The sequence below is a fragment of the Cryptomeria japonica genome, chromosome 5 (genome assembly GCF_030272615.1).
Source record: "Cryptomeria japonica chromosome 5, Sugi_1.0, whole genome shotgun sequence".
Lineage (NCBI taxonomy): Eukaryota > Viridiplantae > Streptophyta > Pinopsida > Cupressales > Cupressaceae > Cryptomeria > Cryptomeria japonica.
The window spans coordinates 779,973,385-779,990,123 of NC_081409.1; the positions used below are offsets into that span (position 1 = coordinate 779,973,385).

Sequence of the window (16,739 nt, forward strand, 5' to 3'; positions counted from 1 at the left end):
TAGATCCCTTCCCCCCTCTCTCTCTATGCCCTTCTCTCCCTCCCCCACTCTCTCTCTTCCTATGCTAAACAAGGTATCAGATTTCTCTCTCTCTCTCTCTCTCTCTCTCTCTCTCTCTCTCTCTAATTTAATCTCCTCCCCTCTCCCCCTCCCCCTAATTACTCCCTAGATCCCTTTCCCCTCCTCCTCTCTCTAGATCCTTTTAAATACTCATCTCCCTATCTCTCCCTCTCTCTTTCCTCTTCTCTCCCCATCTACATCACTTTTCCTTTATCCCTTGCCACCCCTCCTCTCTCTAGATCTCTCTTGATACTTCAATCTCCTCCACTCTTTACGTCCCTTTCCCCTCTCTCTCTCTCTCTCTCTATCTATATATATATATATATATATCCCTTTACCCTTCTCTCCCTATCTCTCCCCCTGTCTCCTTGTCCCCCTATCTAGATCACTTTCCTCTCTCTCTCTCTCTCTCTCTCTCTCTCTCTCTCTCTCTCTCTCTCTCTCTCTCTCTCTCTCTCTCTCTCTCTCTCTCTCTCTCCGCGTCCCCTCCCTCCCCCCATCTATCTATCTCTAGATCCCTTTACCCTTCTCTCCCTATCTCTCCCTCCCCTGTCCCCTTGTCTCCCTATCTAGTTCACTTTCCTCTCTCTCTCTCTCTCTAAACAAAATATCAGATATATATTATAATATATTAATACTATATAATATATAATAATTTATTATATATTATTAATTATATTTATAAAAAAATAATAAAAATCGGAATTCATATTCGATATTCAATGTATCAAATATCTGATTTGTATTGGATATATGATATTTCTAACAAAAATCACAAGCCTTTGTATTTTCCTTGGGATTACATTGGGATTCACACTAGGACATGGTTAGAAAGTCAAGAAAAAAAATGTGTTTTTGAGTCTTCCTTGCTTTTGTAGACTTTGCCCAGGTGGTTGACAACTTTATTTTAAGCCAAAATTGATGAAATGATAAGGGTTTTTTAAGCACATTCTCAGCTTTCCAACAATATAAGTTTTGCATTATTTTGACTTTAATAAATAATTATTATCCTTTTTTTATTGAATTTTGACAAAATTTCTTATTGATAGGTTGATTGAAAAATGTTTATTACTTTTTAATGGTATCACATTTTTTGAATCCAAAACATGCGTCACCTTAAAAAAATTGAATTTCATAAAGTTTTGACCAAGTTAAGGTGGTTAGACACACGAGTTTTTATATTTTTGAAAAGTTGTAATAAAAAAATCATAGTTAATTATGTACTTCAAAAAAATTACAAAAAAATATGTGTCACATTTAGACACGAGTCTTCTACTTATATCTAAAATATTATTAAAAAAAAAAATGATTTGATTATGGTTAGGGTAGTCAGACAAACACCTTATCTTTTTCCTGAAATTTTAGTACTACATTGAAATTTCAAAATTTCATCAAATAAATTTTTATTTCAAAAAACAACTAGTAGCTTATAAAATACATTCAATTTGTTACAGATTCTATTCTTACATATTTTTAAAATAATGTTAATAACTTATTCAAATTTTTACGTCAACTTGCTTAACTTTGTTTTTTTGAATTTTCACTGCCACTTAAGGGTTTGTTTGGCCCACCATGATCCTGCACATATCTAGCTAGGGAGATGTAGGGTTTGGATCACTCGACTTACCCTATACATGAACAGGGTTGGGAGTGATGTTAGGAACATCCCAACCCTTATCTTTATATTTCTATTAATTGTTATCTTCATTGTGAGCTAGAGAAATCACCAAACCTAGGAAAGGAAACCATTGAAGAGTTTGTAGTTGGCTACCTAGGAGAACCACCACTAGTTCATAGCCTAGCATGCCCGTAAATACCACCTAGAAGTGGCACCTCAATGGGGAGGAGAAGTAGAACATCAATAGCTAGGCTGCAACATGCTTTTATGACTACCAAAGTAGTGATGAGGACCTTGGCACTAAGGGAACTAAGAGTTGTAAGTAGAGTGACTCCTCCCGTGCATCAAACACAAGATAAAGAATGATTGAGAGGAGGATGGAGTCAAATAAACTCTGATAATAATACATGGTGAATTAACCCAGTGATCAAGCAATTCCTAAAGGTGAGTCACTTCTAGAGCAACCTTTTTGGCTTGCATGTAAATCTATAAGAAGATATTTGAACAAATGACAACTTTATAATAAAATGAAACATGTCAATCAATAGTGGAATGAGTAAAAATAACATAATTTTGATTTTTCCATGTGCTAAAGAGAATATCCACCCTAAAAGAATTCCAAATCCAATTATATTTATGGGGAATACGAGGTCAATCCCTTAAAAAATCCATGTGCCAAGAGAAAGGATTCAAATAAAAATGTCAAAAGAAGTCTTGAATCCAATTTTAGAGCTATTGATCTCTTTGGAAAAAGCAAAAATGATGTTTGAAAGATTTCACCTATTCACATAATGAGAACAAGTGTCCTAGATACCCATATGGTGGAGTCATGACCCCAAATGAAATCCTAAGAAAATAATACACTATGCAACAAGGGCAAGATTGGCTTCAACCATAATTGAAAAAATCTTTGTTATTGCTCACTGCTTAGTGGATTTATTCTCTATTTACCTACCCTTTTTTGGGATTGGCTTTCTTTAACTCTCAAGGTATGAATCTATATCCACCCACCTTTTTTTTTTCAAATATGTGTACTATTTTTTCTTAACCAATATAATGCTAATGCACTTATTCATCAAAAAATGTGTACATGACTATGAATGTAAGCTCACAAATAATGTGTAAATGGTGAATATATCAAAGTTTGCATAAACAAAAAAAGAATAAGATCAAATGCATGAAATGAATGTAATAAAAATGAAAAAAAAAGAATCTATTTATATATGAAGGTAAATAAAAAAGATAAATTATTAATATATAATCATATTTAAATATTTCATATAAATAAACTTTAAACTAAAAAAAATCCTAACATCAGATAATTTAATACATATAATTTGTTAAAAATTATATTTATAATAAATACAAATTCTAAGAGATACGGGTAAAACTATTTTTTCAATGAAATATATAAGATGCAAAAGCTTCTAGTTTATACTGTATATGCTTTTTTGCTCAACATTTTGTATCACACCCAGTGGTCCATTATTAGGAAGTGTGTAATAAGATTGCAAAGGTAGCTATAAAGGAGAGAAGAGAGTTGGGATGAGGGAAATGATTAGAAAACAAATATAGAACTTAACTTTGGAAAACTAATGACAATTAATGAAATACATATGTAATTGATTCAATTATTTTTACAAACTTAGAAAATAAATTAGGAATACAGATCTACCATTTCCATTTCTTCTTAAATGTTCTTATAGAAATCATAAAAAACTTGTGTCTTAATAATATAAAACTAAATTGCAAAAAATTGATACCGACTAATAAAATACATATATATAATCAATTCAATTATTTTTACGAACTTAAAAAACAAATTAGAAATACAGATATATACCATTACTTGACACTCACTCTATTTCTTCTTAAAATGTTCATATAAAAATCATAAACAACCTGCGTCTAAATAAATATAAAACTGAACTCTGGAATTACATATGTGGAACTTCATACGATGTGCATATGTCTCCAAATAAAGAGACTGAATCGTTATTTTTAAAATACAGTCGTCTCCTATAATTGCTCATATAAGAGTAGCGTAAATAATAAAGATCGTGACTATACACAATTGAACGGAGATGCTGATTATAACTTTCGCCCTGCTGAAACTGTTGAATTTCCTGCTCATAATAATTTGAGCCATCGTAGCCAAAAACATTGACAAAACATAAAGTGGTGGAATGGATGCAAGAAAGACATCGTATTGCAAAAGCGAATTATATTTCAAGAAAGCTTTCTTGTTCTTGATTTTTAGAATCTCAATATTACGAGGTATTATGATGATAATTGTGGCGCTCGTGAATGCTACTATAGTCCACACGATTGAGACTGGCAAACTCACCTCGGACAGATGGGACACCACGAAAGGGAACCAGTCTGGCAATTGTTGTCGGAGTAACCAGGCGACCACCACTATTAGCGAAGTAGTCAAGGCCGCAGTGTCAGATAATATGAACAATTTGAAAAGTTTATGATGTGCCATCCTCGCACCTCCATACTGAATGCTACCTCTGTTATCCTCAATTCCCCCCGGAACTTGAAAAATGGCTGCAAATGTGACGGTAGCAATCAGTGATGCCACTACCATGTGTAGATCAACGCTATCTCTCTCTTTCCTCCGGATCGAACCATAACATGGAGCACAAGTAGTAGTAGGTTTTGGTATGACACTCGACTGAATAGCTCCTGCATGTACCAGTTTCCCTACGATGATGGCACAATTGGTGTCGTGTTGAGCTGTTGCTGAAGCTATGTCAACGGCACTCATGCCTTCATCGTTCAGGGCATTCACGTCCACCCCTGGAAATGGGAGGAGAAGTTCCAATAGCTGCACTTACAACAAAAACATATTGCATTACACCTCTAACAATATAGTCCTCCTCACAAAGTGAAGAACTCAAATATAATTTGTTGGTGACTCCATTTATAACTCTCAAGGCGTGCAAGATTAACAATCGTCATACACAACCAATGAATGAAGAAGCAGTACTCAGAAATTTTACTCGAACTTTCAATGTGTGTCCACCTTCAAATCGTCTAAGTCTACCCATTAACATTAATAACCATCATACACAGCCAATGAATCAAGCAGTACTCATCATCAAGAAATTTTACTCGAGCTTTCAATTTGTGTCCACCTTCAAAACGTCAAGTCTATTCATTAACATTAACATTAACATTCATCATATCAAGCAGTACTCATCATCAAGAAATTTTACTCGAACTTTCAATTTGTATCCACCTTCAAATCGTCTAGTCTATCCATGAACATTGCACATCCAATGAATCAAGTAGTAATCATCATGAATAATATTTACTCGAACTTTTAATTTGTGTCCACCTTCACATCGTCTAATCTACTCAAGAACATTTACATTCATCAATTTACATTCATCATACACAACTAATGAATCAAACAATACTCATCATCCAGAAATTTTACTCAAACTTTCAATTTGTGTCCACCTCCAGATCGTCTAATCTACCCCTTAATATTAACAACCATCATACAGTCAATGAATCAAGCAATATACATTATCAAGAAATTTTACTCAATTTTCAATTCGTGTCCACTTTCAAATCGTCTAGTCTACCCATTAACATTAATAATCAATAATTGTACACTATAAAAGAATTAAGGAATATACTTTTTTTTTCATTTTTTGGAAAGAAAAATAACCTCTTTCTAATTTACTTAATATACTTAATTTAGATTAATTTAATAACAATTTAAATTAAATTTAGATTAATTTAATTAAAAATTAAATTAAATTAATTAGTTATGGAAGTGATAATTGAATAATTAATCATTATATGTAAAATTCGGACAAAAGTAGCTAATATTTGGTAATAATAAATAGTATTTCTATCTTTACCTTGTCTTGACATGAAAATAGTTTATAAATTTTATAAAAGGTCAAGTCTATGGCATTATGTCATTTCAACATATTATGAAATTTTGATAGTTTGCTTATTGATTTAATTTGATATAGTTGAAGTTCCTCTTTTTTATTCACAAATGGCTAAGGATTAGGGGTGTTTAGAAACACTAAGGGGAGATCACCAGATCGCAAGGGTCATATTTTTCTAGGTTGAGATCCTTATTAAGAATAACTTTTCAATCATGAAAATAATCAAGGATAACAATTTTCAAGCTTCTAGATTCTCTAAAATGTTGTGATGTAAAAATAGGCCACTTTTAGATACTCTAATCAAAGTATTCATGGGATGCTTATTCTTTAACTGTGCGTGATATTTTATGCATGCATTCTATAATTGGGAGGATCATAAAAAGAATACAATTAAATACCTTTAAATACATGGCCTTTAAATACATGGACATAACAATAAATTATTCTTTTAGTCAATTCATATTGGCTAGTGAAATAGGTAGAGGAGTCTTTTTAAATTGTAGATGTCAAATCTATACATGTGAGATTGATCTAACATCCATATGTGTGATCCAAGACACAAAAATGGTACTAGAATCAAGGTGGATATGGAATATTTAGGAATAAATGCATGGATAGGCATAATAGATACTTGAGATGAATGTATCAAAGTTTGTGTATATGGATAAGGTGGAGATAAATGTACCATAATACACGTGAATGAGAATGAGTAATAGTATGGGTTAATGAGACCAAATACACAACAGTATGTTACATTTTTATATGTAATTACATTGATCCATTATCTCAAAATCAACAGAAAAGTAAATAAAAATTGGCATGGAAATGTAATTTTCAAATTACATTTTACCCCCAACTTTGAGGCCATGTGAGTCCTAGAATGATCATGAATCTCGAAGTATGTAGCAATCATAAACATGCTTTCAAAATAATAGTAAGGTAATATAACCCTCTAGATTACATCATATAAGACTATCCTTTAGCATGTGTGCTTCATAGGAACCTTTAAAATGAAGAAAAATGTGCAACACGAAGTTCATGTCATGCAAGTAACAATAATCACAAATCTAAAAAATAAATTGTCAACAATCATGAGATGAGAGAGAGGAAAAACTGACAATTTTTTTGATGTGGGAAGTGTCAACACTCCACATGGCTTTATGATTGTGGGATGACATCATATATTTGGTTTTTCCATGTCATAATATGTGAAAATGATCTATGGGTTTATGATCCAAAGTCTCTATATGCACATGGATTTATCTATAGTATCAACACAAAAAATTTAGTGATAGGATATGCCCCCTTCAATTGGTTTCATATGTCTAACGTAGGGAACTGGAAGAGTGAGAAAAATTATAAATACAATGTAAACATAGACATACAAATCATGTAAAGTATTAACTATAATGAATACATGATGTAACAAGTAAATAATCATCTCAAGTAATTTAAAAGTTGTTAGGACATGCGTTATGGATGATCATCAATGTGGTATTTGAATTTATCCCCATCACAGGTAGATAAAGAATGGTTAGGTGGCTCTCAATTGCTCGAAAAACCTATGTATACACATACAACACTAGAAAATTCATATGACCCAATGTGGCTCAAATATCATGAGAACATAATGGTTGAGGTAAGAGATAGGTCCCTTGTGGTAATAAATATATATTAATATAGTACATAACATGCAATGGAGAGAGTAGGGAATGTTGTGTGCCCAAAGTGAGTCTTAGAACATGATTGGGTCATACAACCACAATGATGTGAAATGTGATCATGAGAGGGCATGTCAAAATGATTTTCCCTAGATGGGCAAGCTAATGTGATGAGGTGCAAAGGGTGTAATAGGTATAGACTCCCAAATAATGAGGTAAAGTGGCCTTGATGGCTAGATACTCACTATGTGGTTTGATTAGTAATATATAATCATGTCAATAGATAAACATGTATGCAAAAATATTTATATGGTGTAATCATGAAGGTGCATGAAAATACACTTGACCCCAAATGGGAAGAACATCACAATGATTCTCATAATGTCAAAGGATCCTAATATATTAATAGATGTTCCATCCCCCTCAGCAACTACATGTATTATAGTGGTCAATGTACTTGTGTTAAATTTAAATACATGATGTTAACCAAATCATTCACAAGTTTTTTTATATATTTATGTTATTTTAATGGTTATTTTATTTTAAAGATATGTTGCAACTCATGATCATTTGATCTTATATGGACGTCTTAAATGTGTTTGGATCAAAAGCTATTAAACAAGTAATTTTCTACACCTATGTTGCCATAAAAAAGTGTATTACAATTATATACATGTAATATGACATTTTCTTGTATTTTATCATGTTAGGTATTTGTAGGAGTATATAATAGAATCATCCTAAAACTAAAACTCCTTTGTAAGTGTAAGATGGTGATTAAATTACTATAACCATATAGAATTTAATCATTCAATCATTACACAAACATCAAAGTTGAACATAGACCATGAAATAGTATCCACAAATACCAAAACCATCAAACTTATAGACATGCAAAAAGATAAGTAAGAAATAAAAGAATAAAATATACCATAGCCTAACCAAAATCCACACATAATAAGTTCACTAGTTATGTCAATAATTGGTTTACTTTGTCTAATTATAAACCAGGTAGTGATAGGGAATTGAGAAAATTGGATTGATTTTATTTATCTCATAACATCTAGCTAGACAAGTCTCCCCTTGGTTATTGTGTGCAAGTGGATTAATAAACAAATTTATCAAATCATTTTCCAATCCTTTGTTCCTTCTCATTTTCTCAAAATGTAGATATTTCTTGTCTATTGTGTTTATAAATTTCTCTGCAATTTTTTATGAATATGTGCATTGGTTTCTATTAATTTATAAATACATACACATGTCCACACAAAAATATAGGACACATTGTCACTCCTCAAAGTCAAACAGGCAATGCTAAGAAAGAAAGATAACCAAAACAATAATAAACTTGTTTGAGTGGCGAAACCAACACCAGTAGGTGGTAGAGGGGGGGGGTCTAAATTATGTGATTTACCCCATACATCAGTGGGGTCTGAGGTGAAGTCAAGAATGGACCACCCCTCGTCAACATTAGCTTCACTCTCCTCCTTAATCAATCTCCTGGATCTTAGGCTCTTCGTTGCAACTTTGGTGGATTGGCTCGACATCGCTCTACCTAACCTCTATGTGGAGGCTTTGCATACAAGTGGCCCTCATGCGAGATGGAGCAAGGCCATCTTCTCTACAATTTTTAATCATGACTTGAATTGGAAAGAAGCTATTCTTGGTTTTGGTATACAAAATGATATGATTGTTGATTCTATTTAACAAGTGGTTTTCAAAACTAGATATACTTTTATGTTTTCTAATAACTATAATTAGGTATATATAATTGGTACTCTAAGGTGTTACTCTGATATATTTCTTTAGTTGAATTTTCATTTTTTCACGTATCTAAATCTTATGCAAGAAGAATGTGAAGGTCAAACACCAACAATAGGAGATTAAAGAACAAGTTATGAAGTTTTAGTTCAATAGTAAACTTAGCCATTGTAAAAATGTTATACAACTTATGTAACTTTTGTCTCTTTCTTATGACCTTTGTGGTTGGTTTCTAATTGTACATCTATTTCCTTCAACTACTTTTGATTTCTTCATTCTTGTAATTTTTTTTTTTTTTTTCACTTTATTCAACATAAAAAAATCTACACATATTAAAAAGAAAACACAAACACAACATAAGTATAATATATTTCTAACTCAAAATAGAAGGATCAGATAAAGTAGTTTAAAATAAAAGATAAGTTGAAAGTTCCGCTAAAATAGAAGTAAAAAGGTTGGTGCCATACATAGTGAAATCACTACAAATCTCATTAACAACCCTTATTTCACTATTTATTGTGGATTTGTCAAAGCATTTTTTTTTACCGAAAAAAATAGTAATTTGATTACAAAGAGCGCCACATCTACCTACTACCCATTTGAAAATAAACCCACTTAATATCCCTTTGAACATTATTATAATCTGGGCTTATTCGACAAATCATAATTCTCATTGCAAAAGCTTCAACTCTTTGCTTCCCCACCCAATTTTAGAGCCTTGAAAAACTTGTTACTACCAAAATTAATAACAGAATGTTAGTTTATAGTGAGCAGAGAAAACATATAATAATGAACACAAAACAATAGAAAGAATAATAGACTCAGCAAGGACACAAGACACAAGATTAACATGGTTCACCATAAAGGCTACATCCACTTAGAGAGAAGGGAACATTTTTATTAATAAATATCACCAATACACCTCATACATGGGCTACACACCCATTTATAATCATATTTAGCTATGAAACGAATAGCTGGGAGAAGGTGAAAGGTCATCTGATCGTTGGGGTTCACATTCCCAACAATCTTCCCCTTGAAGGCCAATCGGTACAGCCATGTAGAAAGACATCCCTACTTCCATTTCAAAATTCATATTACAACCAGGATGCAAAATTTTAACTTCACAAACTCTTGTTCATGCATGCTTTAGACAAGCCTTCTCCAAGTCAAATTAGAGTCCAAAATTTCAGTGCCTACTACTCTTTTAGACACAAACTTGCATATTAATCCATAATTAATAACACCAATTTTTGTAGACTCAAGAAACACTCCTGCATCCACAGACCCCGTATACTCATGCTCAATGCATTCACCTTTTACCGTGCTCCCCATTAACAAAAAATAGAAAGGATTGTCATCTTTCTCAGACACCATGAGAGCTACCTCATCTTGTAGAAGACCAACAACACAAAAAACCTTATTTGGCATGAGAATTGCACAACCAAGCTCAAGTTGGTCCTTGTCAACAAAAGACAAAATCCCCACAAAATAACCAGGCTTCATATTTGATCCTTGAGGCAGTTCTTCTACAATGATTATATCTATGTCAGTGTTAGCACGAATTATATACCCATCGATACTCGAACAAAAAATTCCCTTAATACCCATCAAACAATGCTCCTTTGAGTGTTGAAATAATGTGTGGGAATCATGGTGTAAGCTAGAAGATAGATTGGCTTCTACACCATGCCTTTTCTCAGTGTCTAAAGACAGATGTGTACCAACAAGTTGACTAGGCCCACCGCCTCTTTAATCGATACTTTTCTTCTCTTCCCCATAAGCTGCTAGAGCATTTGTCTCTATTGGTTGTTTGAAAAAATCAGCGATAATAGAGTGCCTTGTATCTTGTCGTTCCCTTCCAAAATAGTCTCCATGATCACCATCACCATACAATTGGGCCTCCGTTGCTAGTTTTGTCACTTCTGCCAGACTCAAGGTCTCTTCTTTTGCAAAAAGAATATTGCCCTACATGCACTACTGTGAGCCCTAGGTGGGGGAAGATGGTGTTGTCATGGTAGCACCCATGGCATAATCAGAGTTTCTTAAAATATAATCTCGTTCCCTTCGTAGAGAAGCTATCATATCAACACTCTTGTTGATATCTATTTGTGAGCAATTGACAACTCCAACTATGCTTGAAGGAGCATTACCACCAGAACTATAGGATACACGTAACAACTCTTCCACCACATCTTCCTAGGTGGATATATTCACTTCCAGCTCCAAACCCATGCTATTATCTTCAATGAAATGCCTAATTGGAACACATGACATGATAGGAAGGTAGGGAGACTTCTTGATCCTATAGACTAGACTTGGATCCTTGCCCATGGCCGCTGCAACATACCTCTTCACCGCGTTGCATGACACATTCCTCGCATCTCAAGAAGAAACACCAATAGGTTCTTTTCTAGAGCTATCATCTTGTATGGCCTCCTCGTCTCCAAGCTGGTAATAGATTGGACTCCTTGACCTCTTTATGATCCTGTTTGTCATCCTCAATGTAATGGGAATGCCTCTTCATCTTCACCAAAGCCATGCCATCAACAGAGCTCTTTGAAGCCACAATTACTCCTAGGCTTCCTTGCTCTTCTACCTCACTCCAATTTGCACCCTCCTCATCTTGGGAGTCAAAATTAACAACAAATTCAATTTGGGTTTCCAATGACATACACTCTTTCTCCCAAAATCTGTTGGCTCTTCTTCTTCAACAATGACTTCTTTTCCAACATCTTTCTGCCAAGAAATCCCAACCAAGGCATCATGGGGTTCAACCTTCACCACACGAATGCCAACAAATTCCCGACCATTAACAGTTTGGCCAATATGTGCCAAATTTAGCTCAAGAGAGGAGTCAATAAGAATCCCAACATCCTTCTCTTTAGCTGAATTCCCCTCTTTCGTCCAACCATCCTGCCAATGTACATGACACTTGAAGCACAGAGAAACATAGAACGTAAAATTACCATACAAATTTTGAATTTTACCTTCTCGTTCTTCTTTCATCTTTGATCAAGCCAACCTAGGCTCTGATACCAATTGTTAGTTTAAAATGAGCAGAGAAAATACATAATAATGAACACAAAACAATAGAAAGAATAATAGACACAAGAAAGGACATGAGACACAAGATTAACGTGGTTCACCATAAAGGCTACATCCACTTAGAAAGTAGGAAACACTTCTATTAATCAATATCACCAATACACCTCATACATGGGCTGCACACAACCATTTATAATCGTATTCAACTATGAAACAAATAGCTGAGAGAAGGCGAAAGGTCATGTGACCGTTGGGCTTCACATTCCCAACACAAAACCCATGACACTATAAATAAGAGAGAGAGATCTATAGTGCATGGGTTCTATGGATAAAATGAGTCTTATAGTGTATTAAAGTTTCATGTTAGTATTAATTTTTAAAAGAAATCTTTTAAATTTTTAAAAGTAATAAATTATGTGATGGTATTAAATGTTTTAATGCATAAGTATTGGTATTACATTTTTTTGGATCATTTTGAACGCTTCAACAAAAAATATTTCGTCATCATATTTGACCATGTATATTTAAAAAAAAACAAAAATGCAAAAACTTGACAATTACATTTTGAGTGATTTGAATATCCACATAGAATTTTGAGAAGTGCACTACTATAAATCCCTCTTCCCAACCAATAAGTGTAAGATAATTCCTTGTCTTGTAGAGATTTCCAAAATTTTAAACAGTAACAATTAATCGTTACCGTTCATGTTCCAATAACCATTCACTTCTTGCACACCCAACTCTCCAATTACTAACTTTAAAAAATAAAAAAATAAATAACTAAAAGCTTTTTAATAAATTTCACATGTACTAATAGCCATAGCATCTGAGGCATTTGTACATAAGTATTGACAATTTTAAGTGCATGATTATGTATTGGACAACGCTTTGAAATGTGCACTTTTTTACCATTGCATGCATAACTGATCCCACTTCCTGTCTTGTTACTCTATTGAGAGGCCAACACATGCAGAGACAAATACAAAAAAATCATCAAAATCTGATATACCGTTTAGAATCTATGGATATATGAAATTAGCTATAACAGCTACTGGTACATTCTCATATATTATCTTATAATGATTTGAAAGAATCATTTAAGATTTGGAGAGACACGAAATTGGAATGTTAATATATAAATTAAAGAGAGATCACATGTTTAAATTATAAAAGAAGTATGTACATGTTGTATTTTAAGAACAGTTAAGTAAATCATGCGTACACTTTAAGACTTAATTAAGTAAACGTGACCATGTGACACAGGAATGTCTGCGAATGTGCAGTACATTATCACGAGGCGGGAGTCCTTGAGCTCGTGTTTCTTATTTTGAAGTTAATGATGGGTCATTTTTACGGTCGCCCAATTCCTACCTTGCATTTGAAACCATCGATTTACACTTGTACATGTACGGGAAGTTGGAGCTCGCTGGCTCGCAGGGAGGACCGCTTGTCGAGAAGAAAATGTGAGGAAAAGGAGCTAAAATTACAGTCTTATCAAAATTTCGTTAGGAAAGTGTCTGCTAGTTTTATGGTTCAGAATACTAAGTAGGCGACCTGTTAGAAACCCCTCTAACTAGCATTTTGCTAAATTATACTTAGGTTTTGAATATCCTAGTGTTAAGTAAATACTAAATTACAAATAGCATGTCTTTACAAATACAGAGTAAACAGAGAAAAAGGAATGACCAGGACATAAACACAGAATGACGGAGAAAGCTAATGATGTCAAACCTGGAGATCGACTCCATTTTTTGCAGCCAAATGTAAAGCTGTGTTGTGAAAAACGTCGTGGTCGCGGATCACCAATTCCTTCACTCTTTCTTCCCCTTTGTTTGCTAATATGATCCTTACTATCTCAGTTTGATTATATTCCACGGCAATGTGTAGAACAGATTTCTGATCCCAAGCGCGGATTTCGAGACAGTCAGGCATTCTAAACATAAATTCAGCGATTATGTCCGAAAGACCTTTCATGGCTGCTACATGAACTGCGCACCTTCCATACTTATCCTTTTTTGTCATTAAGTCACTATGCCAGGCACTATCATCAAGTATTGCTTTTACAATTTCAGGATTTCGTCCATTCACGGCTGCATGCAGATGGGAGGTTGCACCTGTTCAACCATAAACATTAAGCAACATATTAAGTCTAGATAATGTTAGTCAACTTTGAGTGTTCAACACTTTTAAGTCTAGAAGTGTATTCTTAATGTGACCACGTATATTAAGCAATATATTAAACCTAGAAAATGTCAGTAAAGTTTGAATGTTTAACACTTTTAGACCTATGATATTGCTATCAGGTTCAACTGTATAGTTTTTGAGTCAAACTCATTGACCCATGTTTCATGAGTAGTGGTTCACAAGAACCCATCTCTCATGAGAATGAATGGTCCACTTAGCACTCATTGCATTTAGGTGATGCTCACAGGGGTGAAGCACTGAGACTTCCCGGAAGTATTACTCCAATTCAAGCGTGCTTAACCACGGAGTTCCCTCCAAAGTTAAACCCACTTAGCTTGCAACCCCATTTGTAAAACCTTCAACAAGTGCTGTGCCTTATGAACCATTCATTATACCCCTTTAACTTATCAATTGATAAGTAGGATGTATTTTCCATGATAAGTCAAACTATGATATTGCTATCAAGATTCAACTGAACTTTTAGACCTAAAAATGTAAACTTATTATATCCACTCTATATACTTGAACTTGAACGAATAATGTGCAAAATTACCTGTATATTCCCTGTAAGCTGCCTCTCTAATAGATCGATACCATCCGATTGCATTTTTATTTGAGTTGGCTTGCAACAAAAGCTCGACTGTTTCCTTGTGGCCATACTTGCAAGCTATTACCAGAGGTGTCTCTCCAAACTTATTATAATGGAAGGCACAACTCTTTTTCTGTTGGAGGAGAATTTTGACTAGGTCTGCATTACCGCATTTAGCAGCTTCGTGAAGTGGCCTACAGTTATCATTGTTTCGAGCTCCAGCGAAAGAGGGTTTCTCTTTAAGAATCCACCCAGCAATATCTTGATGCCCTTGCCGCGCCGCAATATGCAGAGGAGTATCTCCTTGGAAAGTGACGTCAAGCAGAACACGAAAATCCTGGGCAAATAAACTTTTAACGGTATCAAAATCATCTCTTTCCAAAGCATTGAAGAGCTCCCTCTTCATCGTGTTCTCTTTCGTCCTGCTTGCCTATAAATTACTCACCACAAGTAAACACACAAGTTCTCTACAATATTATGAAGCATCACACGACAATAAAAGAATGAATTTTTAATGGTGTCTACGAGACCAAACAGTCTAGAAACAAAGACTTAGTAGTTGGAATAGTTTACCACCATGTGACGGTGGGTCTTATCTAGCACAACCGCAAAGTTGGATCACTTGTTATTATTTTATATTATGCTGAAAGTATTCGTCTCGTTTATTTTGGCATTTAACAGGCTGCTGGTACAAAAGAACTCGAACTTGTTTGTCTTGTAGTGAGATATTTATTCTGACCTGACCATAATCCTTTAGGCTGTTTGTTTGTCTTGTAGTGAGATATTTATTCTGACCAGGCCATAATCCTTTAGGCTGTTCTTTAGACACGCTAGGTAAGGACCTTTTTGAAAAGCTGTATGGAAGGTATTTTTTTTAAATATATGTGTTATTAGGAAATTTTAAGATTAAAAATAAGTAGATGGATATTTAGTGGATAGGTTATATTATGTGGGGAAGTTTCACCAGTTTTCCCTTGTCTTATTAAAAATAAGTAGATGGATATTTAACAGACTATATTTGTGGTTTTTCCTCGTCTAATGCCGAAAATAAATTTAAAGCATTGTCTGAAAAGGGAGTTAGCCATCACATTCACCTTTGTCTATATAGCACCCATATTGTACCATTGACCATGTTTTTTAATTAATTAATAATTAAAATAGAACATATGTTTATTTTTCAATTAATTATTAAATATGGTCAATGGTACAATATGGGTGCTGGATAGACGTTGCCATCACATTTTGCCCTTTTTTTTGGGTACAAAATAGTAGCGTTTTTGGTCTGATTATCTATTCTCGTTGCTTGACCAATTGGAGGGCTTGGTAAATAACATGAAGAACAGTGAAATATATTAAAGAAAACAAGACTTATATTAAAGAAAATTTTCACATGGAAGGAAATTAATCCCACTAACATACGACAGGGAAATTGGAGAGAGATTAGATTTTATTTTATGTATTACTGTTTATCAAAATAATTTAAAAGAAGAAATAATTTTAGAATAGTTTTGTTTTTTTATTTTATAAATAGAATCAATTTGTATTTTTATGATAAGTTATAATATATATTTTTTTTGATAAAAGTCGATGAGACCACTAAAATTATATTGATTATATATATTTTTACATTTGTTTGGTTCAAAGAGCACTGAAGGGAAAGAACCAGTAAGAAAGCCCTTTAGTATTGCTCAAGAAAACATAAGCCTATCTACCCATTATAAAAAGCCCACAGGCATACCAAAACCCCCCAGATACATTGCAATACATTGCCATCCGCATTAGATATAAAGGAAGTTGTAAGAAGCAGTCTAACAGGGAGCATCTGAAGATGGAGTCAAGAATGTCCACCAAAAATCAGAGCCATCACCCCAAAATCCAGCCTGTCTAAACACCACAAGAAT

At 33.8% G+C, this 16,739-nt stretch overlaps 1 protein-coding gene across 1 annotated transcript; it reads right to left on the reverse strand.

Annotated features, from left to right (window-relative positions):
• Nucleotides 1–3,569: 3,569 nt before the first annotated feature.
• Nucleotides 3,570–15,383, reverse strand: LOC131062472 (ankyrin repeat-containing protein At5g02620). The gene is made up of 3 exons (XM_057996133.2): nucleotides 14,803–15,383; nucleotides 13,797–14,179; nucleotides 3,570–4,511 (listed from the first exon to the last, which is right to left on the reverse strand). The coding sequence occupies exons 1-3, from the start codon at nucleotides 15,242–15,244 to the stop codon at nucleotides 3,708–3,710; spliced, it is 1,629 nt and encodes a 542-aa protein (XP_057852116.1). The 5' UTR covers nucleotides 15,245–15,383; the 3' UTR covers nucleotides 3,570–3,707.
• Between the last annotated feature and the right edge of the window lie 1,356 nt (nucleotides 15,384–16,739).

Coding starts and splice junctions, on each gene's coding strand:
- LOC131062472 (XM_057996133.2), bottom strand. CDS start 15,244: ATGAAGAGGGAGCTCTTCAATGCTTTGGAAAGAGATGATTTTGATACC. Junction 14,180..14,802: donor AGCTTACAGGGAATATACAG/GTAATTTTGCAC, acceptor ATGGTTGAACAG/GTGCAACCTCCCATCTGCAT. Junction 4,512..13,796: donor AAAATGGAGTCGATCTCCAG/GTTTGACATCAT, acceptor TTGTAAGTGCAG/CTATTGGAACTTCTCCTCCC.